Consider the following 20860-nt stretch of genomic DNA (forward strand, 5'->3'; position numbering starts at 1 on the left):
AACAAATAAACATTCACACTCACATTAAAATCTATGGACAACTTGGGAGTGGCCAGTTAACCCAACATGCATGTTTTTATGTTATTATTATTATTCAGTTTTTGTATGTTTCATGATGAAAGTTAAGGATTTCTGGGTCTGGTAGAAAACTTTGAAATAAGCCTTTGAGGCTTGCTCCAGATGGGAGTGTCAAATCCATGTGAGAGGTCCATAGTCCCGCCTCACAGTGTGACTTGAGGCTATAAAAGCAAGGAAGTTCACTCCACGCGCGACTCAATCCGCAGTCGGGAGTTCACAGACGAACTCCTTCCAAAGAAGCACCAGCCTATCAAATGCTATAACCACCGCTTGCACAGAGCGTCATCGGTGTCGGTTTCATTCCACTTCCTAGCTCGAAGCTTTCCTCCCGTCGGACGGGCCGCACGGAGCTCACCATGGCCGGGGAGGGCTCCGACCAGCGGGCGCTGCAGTATGAACAAACTCTGGTATGTTGGATTGCTGTCACTGCCTGAACTTTGCTCGCATGTCACACACAAACATCAAGTACAATCCGCTGTTGAGGCAAGCCGATCTCTTCCAAACACACCAACGAAGCCACCGAGACGCACCAATATTTAAATAATGCCGTATTAAATTGTCATATTAATGGGCACAGAGAAATGCACCAATCTTTCTATGCGATTCGCCACAGTTGTGTGTCGGCGTTGTTTGTAATGAATGAATAAGTTCGACGTATTTTTGGCAATAAAGTCTGAGCTCTTGCCCTATTGTTCGTCTACCCTTTAAGTTTTGCAAGCGAACATTTGTTGTACTTACAAATAATCACTTACTCAACAATGAAGCAATGCAGTTGCAAGATTATGGCAAAACGTCTGGATGTGACACCTTCACTGTCCATTGTATTTTTCATAAATGGCCCTTGAATCAAATATAAATGGAGGGAGCAATATATGTTCTTTGCAACACATATCGTCCAACAGATACGTATTTGCTTACGTTTTAAAATGAATTTATTAAACGTAATTAAAAACATTGACGTCCTCATTATACATCATAAATGTATAATTTTGCCCTGAGGTCCATTTGCAGCCTACATTTTAAATTTTACTGGCACTCAATCACATTTAATCCACTATAAATTATTATATAAACTTTATAATAATTTGTATATAAATATAATTATTAGATATTGCACCAATGTTGATGATTTGTTCAGATTGTTTTTGTTGTATTGAATGTTTAAAGAAAATATCACACTATTAGTCATTGTTGGTATTGTCCAATATGCATGATACGCCATGACAGTGGAGATTTGCAAAAACTCAGATTTACCGTTTTTTTTCAGTGCTCTTTAGTTTGTGTCATAATAAATGTGCAACATTCTGTCATGTTGTTAATAATTTATTAGCATAACATGAAGTTACTGACTTATGAGTGTAGCGGTAGATGCGTGTGAATGAAAGGATGGTAATGGTAATGGATTTATTTCATTTGAACATGCATCAGATTACAATTGAATGCATCACATAATCAGTTCACAGTTTCACATGTCCAAAAGGAGTAGGAAGAAGCAAAGTTTATTAAATCCTAGCCCTCCATCTGGTACTTTTACAATCAGTAACTGTTACATTTGTTCACGTCCTGCTTTCCATAATAGAGTTTTAGGTTTTTGGAAAGCAGGAAGTGAACAAATGTAACAGTTCCAAAAACCTTAAACTGTATTATGGAAAGCAGGTAGTGAACAAATGTAACACTTCCTGCTTTCCATAATAGAGTTTTAGGTTTTTGGAAAGCAGGAAGTGAACAAATGTTACATTTTTGGAAAGCAGGAAGTGAGCAAATGTTACATTTGTAACAAATGTTACATTTGATCACTTCCTGCTTTCCAAAAACCTTAAACTATATTATGGAAAGCAGGAAGTGAACAAATGTAACAGTTAGTGATTGTATAATTCAGTGTAAAGTCATAAATCATGGTGTTTACTGTCTCACTTGATATGGCATCTTTAGGGTTTATTTACTTTGCTGGACTTGGATATCATGGTATGTTTTTGTACTTGCTAGTCATGTTTGGAATTAGGGATTTGATGGTCAGAATGATAAAGGATGTAGTGTGTGTGTGTGTATTGGCATGTAAATGTCTGTATGAGTTTTTCCAGTTCAAAGTGCTAAGACTCTTCTATTTGAAGTGACAACGTGTAATTTTTTAGGCCAACTGGATCCATTCAGCAGCAACAGGCCGTGTGTCTCTGGGTCTGTTTCCTTTTCTTGATCAACCTTCCTTGTAAAAAAGCACCCGCCCTCCCTCCCCTTCCACACCAACACACACACACACACACACACACACACCACCCTCTGTGCCATTTAATCTGTGCATGTGTGTTTGAGAGATTACACAACGGGCTACCCGCTGATTCAGCACTGGACGCTCTGTCACCCTGGCGGGGTCTCATGCTTGGGACTGGAGGAACGTGCATAAGCAGCTTTCTCCACCAAAAAAATGTCCCCCTGACCCTCCTTCTCTGTTTATTATCCAATCATCCTGCTGGATAAATAAAGCATGGAGAAACAAATAACTCTACTGCCAGAATAGCAATGGATAAATGATCTATGGCCTTGTTGCTTGTAGTAACATGGTGTCTTTGTGTGAGGATGGTGTTTGTGTGGGTTTGTTATGGGCAGCTGATGCTCAAAGGGCCCACTGTAGTTTGACTGTGAGAGAGGCTGTATAGACTGCAGAAATGTTGGCAGAGCCTGCTGAGTTGTGGAAGCGTGATATTGGTTATAGAGTATCTCACTAAAGTACACAATTCATAGTTTAGTAACACATTTCAGCAACAAATCTATTATTTTGTCTCAAAGAAGTAGTCAAGACACCAGAAGCTTGGAGATACAGTAACTTAGAGTAGTCAGTGTGCAGCTTGTATAGCAGTATAGATTTACTTGCCTCTGAAAATAAGTCAATACAGTCATACCTAGCCACTATTTCAAAAATATATTAACTTTTTATTAAAGTTAAACTTATACTATATATTCAATTATAAACAAATATACAATTTTCACATATTAAAATTTCCCTTTAATGTGTAGGCAAAGACGCATGCCGAGCCATTTTTTTTCACAACAACAAATAAAGTCAAATAATAATCTATATAACAGGGAAGGGGGGCTGCACAGCGATTGAGTGGTTAGCGCGCAGACCTCACAGCTAGGAGACCAGGGTTCAATTCCACCCTCGGCCATCTCTGTGTGGAGTTTGCATGTTCTTCCCGTGCATGCGTGGGTTTTATCCGGGTACTCCGGTTTCCTCCCACATTCCAAGAACATGCTAGGTTAATTGGTGACTCCAAATTGTCCATAGGTATGAATGTGAGTGTGAATGGTTGTTTGTCTATATGTGCCCTGTGATTGGCTGGCCACCAGTCCAGGGCGATATGGGCGATATGGACGTTAACATGTATCCCTATATGACGATATAAAACGATAAAATCGTTCTATGAAAAAATACAAACTTTACGCCATATAATGAAATACACTTGTCTGAAATTGTAAAGCACGTTTATTTATTGGTAACAAACTGGCTAACTTTTCTAATGGGATCTCAGGGGTGTTCTGTCTGTGGAGAATCTAAGACAACCTGCGTTCAAAATAAACACGCTTCTTGTATTTTTTTTTTCACATCTTCATCAGACATTGTAAATAAAACGTTCTTAACATTAAAGAATTAAAACACAATTTAATTTAATTGGACAAAATAATTGACTGATTAATCTGTGATTAAAAAGCTACCCCGTTGTAAGGCATTTTTGATGGAAATGGGCCAATACTGGTATCCGATTGATCGGCGCATCCCTCCAGTGAACATATCCACATTGCACCAAAAGTGTCAATATTGAGAGAGAGCTCCATTGTTTCTTAGCACTGCCCTGATTCTCATAGGTATGGAATTCAAAAGAGCTGCACACATAGTTATTGGATTCTGGTCTATTTCTGAGCCGAGGAGCAGTGATCGTTCGGTCGTAGCATAAAAAAATGAACCCAGAGATAACTTCAAAACCAACCTTTCCTCGGGTGTGAAATAATGTCTGTCCTCTGGCATGAATTGAATGTTTCCAGTCTGTCCTTCAAACACTTTGATCTTTTACAATGGCTGTAAATCAGAATCCCTTGCTAATCATTGATATATTAACTAGACTTTACGCCATCAGCATTACTGGAGCCAATCATCCATAAGTGAGTTTAAATAATATAAATAACACTATGTGTGAAATAGGGCTGCACAGTTCGCATGTTCTCCCCGAATCCTATCTCATGGAAATTAATTTAGTGGAATCATCACACACCAACTTAACACAATAAAACACACTTTGGGCAATGACTACTATAAGTGGAGGATAATAAACAACAATGTATCTACTTAACTACTGTGCTGATACTACTTTATCACATCTATGTTAACTTGATGTTAACGTGTACTTCAGCTGTTTACAAAAAGGTACCACAAGGCATGCTGGGGATTTTTATTAAACAGACATAAAGCATATAATTGCATTTTTTTTTTCGTAACAATTATTCAGTCATTGAAATCATTTGGGGTGCACGGCGTCCGACTGGTTAGCGCGCAAGCCTCACAGCTAGGAGACCTGAGTTTGATTCCACCCTCGGGCATCTCTGTGTGGAGTTTGCATGTTCTCCGCGTGCATGTGCATGTCTATATGTGCCCTGTGATTGGCTGGCCACCAGTTCAGGGTGTACCCTGCCTCTCGGCCGAAGACAGCTGGGATAGGCTCCAGCACCCCCGCAACCCTTGTGAGGATAAGCGGTAGAAAATGAATGAATTAATAAATAACTGAAATGGTTTGTAAAAATATTCCTATTTTGCACATTGAGTGACAGTTAGTTAGCAGTAACAATATGAATTTATTCATTTTGGTGCTTCTATATTCCGAAGTTCAGTGAAGGCACCTTCGGCATGACTTGGTGTGAAAGTGACTTGTGATTGGTGGAAACTGTAGACGATCATGCTGTCAGTCCTGTGTAGATTTCAGATGAACATTCTTAGAAAGAGCATGTAGTGCCTGTATGTACTGTAAACCGTGTGGGGGGGGGGGGGGGGGCATTTGCAGTTTGGCTGATCTTTATTATGTTTATTAAAATAACCAACCAAAAAAGCCAGCCTGTGTTTTTGATCATGTCTTTTAATTTGTTTTGAGCCAAAGTAATTTTCCACTGTTGTTGACATTGCTTTGGTATTTTTATGATGCCGTACATATCTGGTGACGTATTTTCCACCTTGATGGAAACTCTCCTCACTTTTCCTGTTATTACTCCATCACAACTTGTTGGTTTTGTCTTCATTCATTTATTTGAGGTGAAGGTCAAGCACTCCTTAACCAGTTTTAGAAGTGTGTGGAGAGGACCGTGGGTGTATATTTGCACAGAGTTAAGTTCAGAATATCTTGGCTTTGTGTGCAGATAAGCATCAAAAGCTTTCAGTGTTTGTTTTTTTTTGTTTTTTTTTTTTGCCTTGGCTGTTGTTTGCCAAAATGATCAATCCAGCTTTATTTACCCGAAGCACTTCTAGTGTGAATAGATCTCAAAGTTCAATCACACATTTGCCAGAAAAGGAAAACATTTGCAAACCTTTTGTAATTTGGCTTATAAGTGGCAGAGAGAACATGACATGAAAATGACATGAAGGTAGGTGGCAATAACGGCAGAATTGATCACAAAGGCAGGGCTGATTAATTATTGAGATATAGAGAGAGGGAAATACAGAGGAAGATCAATGGCCTAACTTCCTTATATGGGGCTGTGCTGTAGGTTAGATACGCTCTCTGCCCTCCCCCAAGCTCGGTTTCTCTGTTATAGTGGGGTATGAATGTGAGTGTGAATGGTTGTTTGTCTCTATGTGCCCTGTGATTGGCTGGCAACCAGTCCAGGGTGTACCCCGCCTCTCGCCCAAAGACAGCTGGGATAGGCTCCAGCGCCCCCGCGACCCTTGTGTGAATAAGCGGTAGAAAATGAATGAATGAATAAACGTTCATGTCTCAATGCTTGACTCTTTCCCACTTAGTTGGGCGGTCCTTTAATGCACCATGGTTGCAGTGAAACTTCTATGGCATCAAAACTTGCAGCAAAGTGAACACAAGTAATACATAATGGTAAATTGTTGAGGATTATTTAAGGATTATTTAGACTTTTTTTTGTAGACTTTGAGTCTTTTGTTATTGTGTTGTCTGAAATGTCAATTTTTCGTATTTTGTTACTATGCTGTGAAATATTATTAGTTTTTTCTGGAATGCAAAACGTGTTTCACTGTTTAAAGTGTTTTGCGCTTTTTGCCAACTGTACAGTTTGCATAATATAGCGTGGGTGTTAAATCTGACCAGATTATGGCCAAGTCACCTTGGAGCAGACAATTCTTAGTTGGCACATCAGAAGATCAGCTATCAGCTGTTGATGCTGTCTGTTTCAACGAGGAATTGATTTTACATACAGTATTTTACATACACTTTAGACTTTTTAATGATTTAAAATTATCCCTCACTTTTTGTTTGTCACTGCAAAAGTTCTAGTGGTATATAGCAGCTGTTTAACATAATTAAGCCTGTTTACATGACTGTAAAAGTCAGATAACTCAGAGTAAGCAGATAATTGCAATAATAGGATTTGATATATTTACATGCACTTCAGAAATAATAATAATAATAATAATAATAAAATCAGCCTTGCCTTCCAAGATGACATTACGTCAATTTCTAACAATAAAAGAATAGAGAACAGGCTGAATAGGTGTAAGATATGCTAACACAATGGTTATTCAGCTACACAAAAAATAAACATGAACAGAAAAGGTGTCCGGTGTTTATGTAACATAAACAGTTTTTTCATGTTTAAGTCACAGGAACAGCCAAACTATGAAAAAAGTGTGTGTCCCTGAACATAACAGGAACATTACTGACACCTACTGACCAGTTTTGAATACTACATATCATTCACAGCGTTGTTGAATGCATCTTCTGAATGCCTTATATGCATTTTTGTTTATTTTGCCTTTTTATACTTAATTTAGGCAATATATACGTATATACTAATAGGCCATATTCAACCACTTAACAACATACTTTATTAAATAATACTGTATATTTGATAGAGTGAAGCCCCACAATTCAAACTAAGAATATTATTTTTTATATTTTTTTAAGAAATAGCTTCCATTTTATTTTTTCTGCAAGTGGGTGTTTGCTTTCTAGGTATATAACAGTATAGGGCCCATCCAGTCGCAGTGAGTGTACACCATAGCCAGTCCTACTCATTAGGATCTTGTGTGTGAGCGAGAGATTGACTTGTTTTTATCAATAAATCGTTTGTCCAATTACATTATGTGCATCTACATGTAAATTACTCCCATTAGTGTTTGTTTACAAAGTTGCAATTTCCACTTTTTGATGGTGTGTTATACAAGACTCATTGGGGGTGTACTTTACCTTTTTCGAGAAGGATATAGCATTTGGCACAATTTTATCATACTTGCATCCCTTCCCACTGTCTCACTGTGGAAGGGGAGTAAATGCAGTAGCTTATGATGTGTGGATGGTTTTCATTTATTCACTCCCCTCTACTAATAGCAAATGAGTAATAATCCTGCATTCTAATACCTAAAAAAAAAAAAGTGATAACACAGTACGCACATGGTCATACATACTTTTCACATAACAGCTCAGTGTTCCAGCAAGTGAATGGCCTGCAGAAGATCAGATAAATCTGAGACCATAAGAGGCTTAAGATTGATGTGACTCTCAAAATAAATAATGAAAAAAATGTTCAAGCGTCCTTGAAAGCAACACGGTGACATTAGTAAAGTCTATTCTACATGTCTTTTAAATATTAACAGTAAATTGAATATTTATTGTAATGTTTCTGCTCGGTCATATCCATCCATCATGAAGATGTGTACAGTATTGTGTAGGTTTGATTGGAATTAGATTTTTTAGATTTTTTTTTACTTAAAGTGAAGGAAAAGTACACAGATTTGTGATTGAGGTATTGAACGTAATCTTGTATACATGTCTGGGAAACACACACATGCCCTTTTGAGCTCAATAAACACCTTTGGGACTTGGTGCTAGTATGATAACTGTTAGCATGTTAGCATTTTACCTAATTTACTAATGTCTAAAGGCAAATACACACATGGTATGCTGCATGGACACTACAGGACTGCCTTAACACCTTTGGGACTTGGTGTTATCTTGCTAGGTGCTAGAATGATAACTGTTAGCATGTTAGCATTTGAGCTAATTTACAAATGTCTAAAGGCAAATACACACATGGCATGATGTAGGGACACTATAGGGCTGCCTTTACACCTTTGGGACTTTGTGCTTTCTTGCTAGGTGCTAGCATGATAACCATAAGCATGTTAGCATTTTAGCTAATTTACTAATGTCTAATGGCAAATACACACATGGTATGATGTAGGGACACCATAGGACTGCCTAAACACCTTTGGGACTTGGTGCTTTCTTGCTAAGTGCTAGTATGATAACTGTTAGAATGTTAGCATTTTAGCTAATTTACTAATATCTAAAGGCAAATACACAGATGGTATGCTGTAGGGACACTACAGGACTGCTTTAACACCTTTGAGACTTTGTGCTTTCTTGCTAGGTGCTAGCATGATAACCATTAGCATATTAGCATTTTAGCTAATTTACTAATGTCTAAAGGCAGATACACACATGGTGTTTTGGTGTTTATGTTTGGTCTCCTTCCATGTCCAATCGTCACCCCATACTGCATGAGCTGAATGTGCCCGTGTTGGAGGTTGTTGTTTATTTTCATTGATCCACGGCCCTCTTGCTTCTGTTAGTGCAATCATAGCATGACCATAGCGTGACATCCTCTTTCTCTATTTAGCTCACTTCCTCATCAGTCACGTGTGTCTGCAAATAATTTTGTTCAGTCAAAGTCATTGTTGGTTTATTAAGGAAAACTGCACATTTTGGGGAATTTTGCCCTTTTCTGTGTGTTCTAAAGAGGGAAAAGCAGTCGGCATGAGGTAGCTAATAATGCATGTCATGGGACACAACTATTTAGACTATAAAGCCCTCTAAAAAAACTTCAGACAGTGTTTTATGGTTTCACAGGTACTACCAAGTAGTTCATTTTAAACAGTACTGGAACTTATTTCCTGGGCTCATTGATTTCACATAGCCCATTGATAAAATCTGTCAAAAATAGCGTCAAAGAAAGCAGCTACTAATCACAGCAGACTTTGTGAGAATACCACCAACGACTGCTTTTGGACAAATGAGGATGGAGTGTCTTCTCTTTTTGTGCCTGAATTAACGGAGGATAAGCTACAGGTTTTAAGAGCCTGCAAGAAGAGAGAGTGAGACTCTGTAGCAGAGCAGATGGGGGGGGGGGCGAGTCATTTCAACAACATGACTTGGTGGTGTCAATGTGGAGTTTTCCAAGCCATGCCGACAAAAAATTGAGTGTTTTTGCTGCACTGAGTGGCACAGAGTGTTACCATGTCAGAACATACATCCCGGGTCAGTCAGCTGATTGGGCAATTCCAGAATCATTGTCTGAAGTCTCACTTTAGATCAGAAAATGATGAATCCCACTCCACCCACTGGGATGCAGTATCATTTTAAAGGTCCCTGAATGAGCAGGATGGGACCCATTGGAAAATTGGTTATTGGTTTATTTCATTTGTCTGATTCATTCATTGGCCCCCAAAATCCATGATGTTGGAAGTGAGTGGTTAGCACGCAGGCCTCACAGTTAGGAGACCTGAGTTCAATTGCATGTTCTCCCCGTGCATGCGTGGGTTTCCATAGGTATGAATGAATATATTTTTGGTAATGGTAATTGTTTAATTTCATTTGAACATGCATCAGATTACAATTGAATGCATCACATAATCAGTTCACAGTTCCACATGTCCAAAAGGAGTAGGAAGAAGCAAAGCTTATTAAATCCTACCCCTCCACCTGGTACTTTTACAATCAGTAACTGTTAAATTTGTTCACTTCCTGCTTTCCATAATACAGTTTAATTTTTTTTTTGAATTTTTTAATTTTTTGTCCCGTACCGAAGTACGAGGTGATATGTATTTTTTGAAGGTTGGTAGAATTATCGTCTTTCTTTGACTTTCCACTACGCAGTTTCTTTAGTCACTGAACTATATCTTACTTTTTTTTTACATTTATGTTAGTGTTTTCATATTTCTTACATATTTGTAGCACCCTATCTAAGGTATGTTCATTCAGAAATACAATATTGTTGTTGCATCCTTATCACTGACTAACAAAATAGTCATTTATGTTATTTTCATTCCTTTTTTTAATAGAAAAAAAAGCTTCTCTGGCATCCGGCTCTCTCACCCATTTGCCTCCTTTGTGTGACTGAATGTGCGTGAGAATTTCGGAGCCTCCAATTAGAGAGTCTTCTATTGTTTATTCTCTCACCTGGGTCATTTGACTTTCTCATGGTCTCTGGATTTTTTTCCCCTCATCCCACTCCATGGTCTCCTATTCACGTTGTGACTCTCGGATTTCACCCCCCCATCTAAATATTTTTTTGTCAGAATGTCTCCATCAGCTACCCTTGAGATTTAACACATTTTATGCTAACCCCGTCAACAGACACTCGGGCCTGTCTGTGTCTTTTCTTTTCCATGTTTTGGACTTTTTCTACAATTTCTTCTTCATCATCGTCTCACGCTTGTTGTTGTCACAGCTGTGTTTTTGCAGTCTGATGAAAGTAATGAGTTTGCCGCACAGTGTGTCCCCGGGCTCGGAGTTTGTATGGTAGGGCCAGTGCTGAGCAGTGCCATGGTGGTGCCTTCCCACATCCTGATGGATGCACTTATGAGAGCAACAGAAAAAAAAAACAAAACACTGGGAGTCATTGTGTGCAAATGTCTCTCTCCCTCCTCTGCCTCCATCTCACGCCTTTCCTCACTGGGACTCGATTGTTTGTTCCGTTATTTGTGCTTCACTTCATCTTAAAGTCAGAATCACTGAAACAAAAATATACTCAACAAAATTATTAACACAACACTTTGTTTTTGCGCCCGTATTTCATGAGCTGTAAGAGTTTTTCTATGTGCCTTCTATCTGCATTTCACTCGTCGTCAGCTGGGATAGGCTCCAGCATATCCCCATCACCCTAGTGAGGTAAAGCTGCATCGTAAATGAATGAATGAACATTGAACAATGGCTGTGAAACAATACAAACTTGTTGTTTTATTCCCCCCTACAATGTTTGTTTGTTTCTTTACCTTATTCACTAATAACACTCCATGTGCACAAATAATATATATTTGTAGGGTGCAAATTGTTGCGGAATTTGTTTCCTGCTACAATTTACAGAGAATCCAAAAATAGGGTAGTCTGTCAGGTACAGATGTTCCGATACACATTACTTTTATGACTTATTGTATTATTATTACTTGTGCATGTCAAGTTTTTCACTCAGCAGCTGCAACATCTGTTGTTGTGATCACATGGTGGCGGACTGGGACGGAGTCTGGAATCGACTGATTGTATAGGAATGCCAATATTAATTCATTGATTTTCTACCGCTTATCCTCACAAGGATCGCAGGGGTATGCTGGAGCCTATCCCAGCTGTCTCCGGGCGAAAGGCGGGGTACACCCTGGACTGGTGGCCAGCCAATCACAGGGCACATATAGACAAACAACCATTCACAATCACATTCATACCTATGGACAATTTGGAGTCGCCAATTAACCTAGCATGTTTTTGGAATGTGGGAGGAAACCGGAGTACCCGGAGAAAACCCACGCACTGGGAGAACATGCAAACTCCACACAGAGATGGTCGATGGTGGAATTGAACTCGGGTCTCCTAGCCGCGAGGTTTGCACGCTAACCACTCAATCGCCGTGCAGCCGAGTGCCAATATTGTTAACTCTTTATGTTCTTGTTCTAATGAGATCTCATGTGGGGTACACTCTGGACTGGTAACCAGCCAATCACAGGGCACATATAGACAAACAACCATTCACACTCACATTCATACCTATGCACAATTTGGAGTCACCAATTAACCTAGCATGTTTTTGGAATGTGGGAGGAAACCGGAGTACCCGGAGAAAACCCACGCATGCACGGAGAAAACATGCAAACTCCACACAGAGATGGCCGAGGGTGGAATTGACTGGGGTCTCCTAGCTGTGAGGTCTGCGTGCTAACCACTCGACTGCCGTGCAACCGAGTGCCAATATTGTTAACTCTTTATACTTTTTGTTCTAATGAGATCTCATGTGTGCACCTGAAAAGACTACATTGCTAATCCGAGTTGTCCCACAGAAACGCTAACTGACAAAACAGTGAGTCAGTCTTGGTTCTAATTGGTACGTTATCCACGTTATCCAGATGAATATGCTTACCTAGTCCCACATCCCCGAATTCGGTTAATTAGAGAAACACTATTTTGAATGTGAGTCTATAAATCTTCTACGTGTGCCCTGCGATTGACTGACTGGAAACGAGTCGCTATTATTACCTTCCTCTTGCCCGACGTCAGCTGGGATAGGCTCTATCTCACCCGTGATCCTAATGAAGACTAGTGGTATAATAAAAAATGGATGAATGTTGTCAGCATTGGACATTTCCATCTCCCAAGAGGTGTTTCAGTGCTGCGAGAGAGGATTTCCTCTCTAATTGAATGGAAAGCACAGAATGCGACTGTCAACTTTGTCACCTGAACAACACCACTAATGCGAATCTGTCTATTCAGAACGCTTGGCTCTTGACATAATGCCTTCGCTACTCGCTTCAGTGTTCCCACCCTGACAGAGTGTGTGCGTTAAAGTGTGTCTGAACATGCGGTTTGGAAATAGAAATAGAAATACTTCATTGGAAGTATGTGTAAAATAGAGTTGGAGGTAAGGATACATTAACACAAGTAGATGTTATTAGATGTACAGTACATTGTATACTAAATACAGCTGGCCTTTCAACCATCTTCATATTTTGTCCCAGGCTAGTTTGGAAGTGTTACCGCCTCTCCTTGTAACAGCCGTTAGAATCTGTGACCCCCACTGTTATTCATTCCCAGTCTTCTCCCTTAATGATGGTTGCAACAGTCAAGCGGTTGGGACCTGACAACAAAAAAATTATAATAAAGAACATATATGTAAAAGGGCGGCATGGCGGTCGAGTGGTTAGCGCGCAGACCTCACAGCTAGGAGGACCAGGGTTCAATTCCACCCTCTCTGTGTGGAGTTTGCATGTTCTCCTCGTGCATGCGTGGGTTTTCTCCGGGTACTCCGGTTTCCAAAAACATGCTAGGTTAATTGGCGACTCCAAATTATCCATAGGTATGAATGTGAGTGTGAATGGTTGTTTGTCTATATGTGCCCTGTGATTGGCTGGCAACCAGTCCAGGGTGTACCCCGCCTCTCGGCCGAAGACAGCTGGGATAGGCTCTGCGACCCTCGCGAGGAAAAAGCGGTAGAAAATGAATGAATATATGTAAAAGGACGGCACAGCGGTTGAGTGGTTAGCGTGCAGACCTTACAGCTAGGAGACCAGGGTTCAATTCCACCCTCGGCCATCTCGTGGGTTTTCCTCCCACATTCCAAAAACATGCTTGGTTAATTGACTCCAAATTGTCCATAGGTATGAATGTGAGTGTGAATGGTTGTTTGTCTATATGTGCCCTGTGATTGGCTGGCGACCAGTCCAGGGTGTACCCCGCCTCTCACTCAAAAGACAGCTGGGATAGGCTCCAGCACCCTCCGCGACCCTCGTGAGGAAAAAGCAGTAGAAAATGAATGAATATATGTAAAAGTAGTACAAGAAGTCACAGGCCGTTTTCAAGTAGCCATAGAAGTATAAGTACATTGGAGCTTGACTAATTGCAATGTGCCACTTTTGGTCCCGACTCCTACAAACTGCACTATGGGGTGAAGACGTGACTCTCATATCAAAGCCCAGCTGCCTGCCTGCAATTGGTTCTGTGACTAGGAAAAAAGGAAGCAATGCTGCTCTCATTCTACTTGCACACACATCCAAAAAGACGGGGTGCTGTATTATTTATCATGAATGGACCTGCACAATAAATACATATTTGAGTATCAAACTTTTTAACGTATGAGTTTGTTGCATTTGCACTTGAATGCATCCTTTTGTGGAACAGCATGCTTTTTCTCAGGTGTGAAGGATCCGTCGTGAATCACTTGATTTTGCCTTCCCTCTAACAATACAACAGCAGCTGCGTTTTTTTTCTGCCCTTCCCACGCCTGACGCCACGCTTTCATCCGCATGCAAAGTTCGAATCTAAATTCCCCTCACATGAATGCCGCCCATAGTGCGATACGACAGAAACCCCTTCCTACTGACACATTCTGCCTTTTTTTCCGTTGCTCGAGCACCTCCTGCTCTTATTTTGTTGTCGTCCATCTATCCCGATTTTCTTCAACGTATTTGTACAGCTCTGAGTGAGTGCAACAGGGGGCTTGAGGGTTGGCATGGCAGCCTGGCACAAGCACATAAGACTTCCCGATTAGCCCCCTGTGGTGCCCCACAGGAGCATAGTAAACTCTAATTTACTGTACATCCTTCTATGTTTCCCCTTTTCAGCCTCCCCACGGCTAAAGTGTCTCTGTTTATCTGCACATTTTATAAACGGATACAGAGTACTTAGACAACTTAGTACAGGGGTGCTCACACTTTTTCAGCATGCGAGCTACTTTTAAAATAACCGAGTCAAAATGATCTACCCACTACAAAAATGCAAAACATCTATTTTCAAATGTATTGAGGACTATTTGTACGTACAATGTATGTTGATGTACCTTACATAACCAAATGAGCCAATATTGCAAAACACACATAATTAACTATTAACATTTTTTGTAATTACCTGAGTTTACTTTGATGACTTGCACTGAATTGAATCAGCCAGTGATGCATAGTCCGGACAGTAGCTGCTGATAGCCAGGTTAGCCAGGCAAACGCACTTCGAAAAAGACATTGTGGAAAAAAAAAAGTCCACCTCCCATTCCGTATGGAAGTGATATGTTTTTGCCTTTTTACTTGGTCCAGCTACTTCACTCATTTTAGTGACCATAAACTTTAGCAAGGGCTTAAAATCTGACGCAATTCGCCGACTAGCTTAGCACTTTGCATCGTTGTTTACGCATGAGCGGTGACCTAAAGGTCAAAATTTAGTTTTCATCTGATTGGTTGTCCTGTATGTCAATCAAGTAACGGGGATGGATGATAGGCTGACATTGTAAGTTCTGCTGCACTTAGAGACGTTGTTTGATTTGATTGGTCACCCGAAGGGCAACATTCAGTTGTCATCTGAATGGCTGCCCTGTATATCAATCAAGTGACGGCATTGATGCTAGGATATTTTTTTAATGTCACGTCGCGATCGACCAGTACCACTTCCGCGATCGACCGGTAGATCGCGATCGACTTAATGAGCACCCCTGACTTAGTACTTAGTACTTAGAATAGCATTTCCCCTCACCATTTTATATGTATATATAGCAGTATATATTGATATATTGAGTTGTGGACTCCTATAGAGCAATTCCACATGATAACCAGCACTGAAAGCTTTCTAGATCTTCCAGAATCTGCACCTATTCCAGCTGGATTTCTTTGGCTTTTGTGCTTCCCACGAAAAACGGTCTGTTTTAATTTATTCCACCCGCTTCCAGGCAGGCCCACTCACACTCACAAGTGCTCACGAGGACTTCTGGATAGCTGCCGAAACTAACTAGTTGATAAAATGTACTTTATAAGAGTTGATAATGAACAATGATTTATCTTTTTAAAATGTCCGTTTTTAACATCCGGAAGTAGAGACTGGACAGTGTGAAGTTTCTCAAGAAAAGAGGTTACTTCAATACGTCTCTGAATGTTAAGTAGTTTTAGCATTTTAGAATTAGGTTTTTGGTATGTTAGGTCAGAAAAGTAGACAAAGCACAATAAGTCCACTTTAAAGCTGTACAATACGAAGAAGTTGCAAATGTGAAAACTGTAAATAGTTCATGGTGTTATATTTGTAAAAAAAAAAAACATTTTCATGTAAAACAGCCATTTTTGTGTGTGTATGTTGTGGCATCATTGTTTAGACATTTAAATGTACAGTATATGGCTAAATATTAAGTGAAAGTTATTAAGTGAAGTGATATTTTGATGATATTCTATTGCTGATTACTTAAAAAAATAGTATATATATATATATATACCATGTTTATAATGCCCTAGGACACAATATTCTGTATGCTTTGAAAAATCAGTCAAAATCATCCAAAATAACTGGTTCCGAGAGAGTACAGCTTTTGACAAATGGCTGGGATTGAATGAGTTAATGTGGTTTAGGTCTGGAGGAGACATCCAGTACTTGGCCTCTTCTCTACCTTGCTAAGCAAGGCACGGTGTGTGTGTGTGCGGGGTCATTTTCCTCAATGTGGCGGCAACACTTTTGCATCCCTAGACAATGATGCTATCACCAATTGTGTTGCCAGCTGTGTGTCGAGTCATTTTCATTGGATTTTAAATCGAGTATTCCTTCAAAACAGCATTTACTTTGTTCCAATATAATCCTCACAAAGCAACAACCTCACAACTTGGAGATATGATGAATATCCTGGAATACCTGTCAATCAAATGGTCCAAGTACAAGGGTGAGATTTCCCTACTGCCTGTACACAATGCCAATGGACCGATGCAGTCATCGGTACCTTACCCATTGAAATGGTATGCAGTGAATATTATTTTCATCTTGGATCAACAGACACAAGAGGACAAGTACAAGCGAGCACCCAAAACAAATATTCATTTGTTCTAGCATCTGATTGTAGGGTCAGATGTTAGCCTTGAAGGATTTAATGTCTCCACAAGTTCCGCCTGTTTTGGGCCCAATTTTTGTTGCTTTATAAATGTGCTTAATTTAGGCATTTTGAATTATTTTGTGCCATTACAGCTGAAAGTCCCATCCCCTGTCCATTTTTAACTTTTTTTGGAGTATAAAGAGGAACATGACTTCAGCAATGGGAAGTTTAACTAAATCCTTGTAGGGCTTTGTGTTATTCTGCTTGATACAACGCTAGCATGACAATATAGGAGTTAAGAACATTCAGAGATTCTCATGACAAATAATATTTAATAATTGTAGTAATTAAATAATGATGGTTCTTTTTACTACCTGATTCCCAATGTAGTTCTATTTTTTACAATACAACGACATAGCACACAGTGCAATTTGGAAGAATGCATACAACAGAAGCAAGTTGTCATTAAATAATGCATTTCTGTTACATTTGTGTCACAAATTTTATTTATTTCATAAATTTTAGAATGGATATGAAACATAAAGGCTAAAAGACTGTGAATTAATTCCACATCGTTTTTTTTGTCAAACTTCAGCAAATCTCATTCTACAAAAATCCGACTCGGTGACCTCATTTGACTGGTCGAGGTAGGGTTTGACTGCTGCCACTCTTCCTGCCCAACGGCATTAAGGAAGGAGTGGTGACCTAGGCGGAGTATTCGTCTTCCTGTCTCTTGTACTGCTGACTTAATGACTTTTGTACCATGTGTTTTTAAAAACAGTACACCATTTACTTACTATTTACTGCCCTGTAGATTGACCTTTGAACCCCAGATAAGGCATTGTTGCTAACAGTCGACAGATCTTCGCATCTTATTTATGTTTTTTTTTTTGCTACATTAGATACAAGAACAATCCTTGAACTTTTTATTCTAGTCTAAATCATTCTAACTTATTAAAAATGGCATGATGGAGATAAAAAAAAATTTTCTTCCTAATATGACTTTTGTAGATGTATGGGCGCTACACCCAGGAGCTGGGGGTGTACGCAAAAGAAGAGGCAGCTCGGCTGAGGGAGAGTGGACAGAGGCGATCGGTCAGTGAGCGAAGCCGGAACTTGGACCTGCTGGAATACGACAAAGGACGCTGTGCCAAGTGTCGCAGTAAGTGTTATAACACACGATATTACACTGAGGAAGGACATCATTTTTTTTTTTAGTTAACCTTTTCTCGTCATCATGTCTTCCAAGCGTAAGGCAGATGTTTGTGATGGAAGTGCATCAAAGCAAAGGAAAGTGAAAGTGAAAAATCAAGTGATGTCGGATATTGTAAATGCTCAAGACGTGGAGAATGTCTGATGCCTGCAACCATCATGAAGGTTAGCGGTGGTATCCTTGAACATATGAAAGGATCTGCACCTATGAAATCAATAGTGATAACTAAGCAGTGCAACCGGTGCGAGGAGAATATATAAAATACATTCATTCATTAATTTTCTACCGCTTTTCCTCATGAGGGTCCTGGGGGGTGCTGGAGCCTATCCCAGCTGTCTTTGGGCGAGAGGCGGGGTACACCCTGGACTGGTGGCCAGCCAATCACAGGGCACATATAGACAAACAACCATTCACACTCACATTCATACCTATGGACAATTTGGAGTCGCCAATTAACCTAGCATGTTTTGGAATGCATGCTCGGGGAGAACATGCAAAACTCCACACAGAGATGACCGAGGGTGGAATTGAACCCTGGTCTCCTAGCTGTGAGGTCTGCTGGCTAACCACTCGACCGCCGTGCCGCCTATATAAAATACATTTAAAGTTAAATACAGTGCCAAACACCGCTAAGTTACCAGTGTAACTTATGATTGATCCTTCAGAGATCCTCTATGATTGGCATGCAGCCAGTGTTGATCTGCAGTTCTCCACTTTTTGAACATTTTACATATTTGGAATTTCACATAATTTTTCGCTTTTAACGTTTTTTTTTTACGCACTGCGAGCGGAAGAGTCGGCCTCTGCTTGGGAGGCAGAATAAAGGGAAAGAAAGGTGACTAAAAAGAACATAGTCCTTCCTCAGTATGTTTTCTTTTAGTTTTTGTACTGTATTAATAATTCATGGAAGTACGTCATGACCATAAAATGTCATAAAACGAGGACGGCGTGTAAGTTTCAGACCAATTAAGTGAAATTGGGTTTGTGTTTTTGGGGAATTGTTTGCTGGTGGGTCGAGTGGTTAGCGCACAGACCTCACAGCTAAGAGACCCGAGTTCAATCCCACCCTCGGCCATCTCTGTGTGGAGTTTACATGTTTTCCCCATGCATTCGTGGGTTCTTTCCGGGTACTCCGGCTTCCTCCCACATTCCAAAAACATGCTAGGTTAATTGGTTTCTCCAAATTGTCCATAGGTATGAATGTGAGTGTGAATGGTGGTTTGTCTATATGTGCCCTGTGATTGGCTGGCGACCAGTCCAGGGTGTACCCCGCCACTCGCCGAAAGACAGCTGGGGTAGGCTCCAGCAACCCCTGCGACCCTTGTGAGGATAAGCGGTAGAAAATAAATGAATATTTACTGGTGTTACTTTGGTGTTGATTGCATATGACTGATGAAAATTGCATAAAGATCCCACAAAGAATAGGGAAAGTACATGCCTTACTTCTATAAATGTAATTTTTTTTGGACGACACGTAACAATTTGCACTGAACCACGCCAAGACAATTCACAGTGCAGTACAGTAACTGACTGTCAATCAACTGCCGTTCCTTTCTCCTCTGCTGCTGACCTGCAAACCACATTACATGGAGTTAAAAAGTACAGTCACATCTCTTCACCTCTTCTTTAAATGCACCTGCCTTTTAGCTGCAATTGTAGCACCCTCTCCTGTTCAAAGACACTCCATGCACATATCAACACAAACTAATGGTGTGTATGTGCCCTAACTGGTTTCATCTCACCAGTCAGCTTTAATGCTTCAACTCTCAATGAACCGGCAAACCGATACACCAGCAATACAGTAAATCAAACATAAAGAACTCTGACACACAATGCACACCAACACACTAAAGCCTCGTCTCGGGCAGCAATACGATCTACGGTTGCTTGCACTTATTTATTATTTAAACACTATCTATTCACTGTGGCTTAATGAAGCTAAATGTGGCAACCACCTTAATAAGTCTGCACCGCATGACCCCTCAGGAGCATCACTTCTAGCAGCTCTCAATAGTAAACAAACATTTACTGTTATTTGACAATGGTAGACAAGGCAGTCTTTCAGCTACATAAAGTATTGTTTACAATTGTATTTAGTTCTAAGAAAAATCCCCATGTTGTTTCAGCAATTGACCAACAGGGCGCAGCATTGAGCTGCAGTGCATTAAGTCACTAAGTAGTAGGAAAAAAACAAATCAGATCCTGCCTTTGCTTTCTTTCTCTTTAACTGAATTACCTCACTGCATTCACTAGTGAGGCTGCAATAGTTTCATATTTTATTTTTGGTTTCCTATGAAATTTACAAATGGAGATACAGGTCTGATATTAGCACGGTGAAGAATATAAACAGCCCCCATACCGATATGCGACTCTCAGTGGAAAAGCTTGGATCTGGATTTGATCCACTTCTTTTCTTCTGCTATTAAAGCCCCATGAATGAAATATTTATTGGGTTGAAATGATTGATGAACAAGAAACACTCGTACTGCTACTGTAAATCGGATTTAATCAGATAATACTCTTCCTTTTTGTGCAGTATCATTAGTTTTGGGATGTTGGAGGAAGCCGGAATGCCCGGAAAGAACAGTTTTCTCCGGGTACTCTGGGTTTTAAATACATGCAAAGCAGTAGAAACCTGCAGGGGATATTCCAGTGTGGATTCAAACCCCAGACGCCCTAACCGCTACGCTGCGATGCTGTGCCGTGTTGAAATATAAACTCCTTTTGTCATTTTATTTCTTTTCTTTTCCCAACCTCGCTGGCCTGCTTGTCTCTGTCTGTCCACCTACACCAGGACACACATCCACACAC

General features: G+C 40.1%; 1 protein-coding gene across 1 annotated transcript in view; it reads left to right on the forward strand.

Moving 5' to 3' along the window:
• Positions 1–261: 261 nt before the first annotated feature.
• LOC131134589 (chloride channel protein 2) overlaps positions 262–20860 on the forward strand; it is an 80376-nt gene continuing 59777 nt past the window's right edge. The window contains exons 1-2 of the mRNA XM_078792908.1: positions 262–485; positions 17848–17998. Coding sequence (XP_078649034.1) covers positions 435–485; positions 17848–17998 — 202 coding nt within the window. The 5' untranslated portion in view covers positions 262–434. The remainder of the gene's footprint in view (positions 486–17847; positions 17999–20860) is intronic.

This window comes from Doryrhamphus excisus, linkage group LG8, assembly GCF_037039965.1.
Source record: "Doryrhamphus excisus strain RoL-2023G ecotype Guam linkage group LG8, RoL_Dexc_Guam_v1.1, whole genome shotgun sequence".
NCBI classification, from domain to species: domain Eukaryota; kingdom Metazoa; phylum Chordata; class Actinopteri; order Syngnathiformes; family Syngnathidae; genus Doryrhamphus; species Doryrhamphus excisus.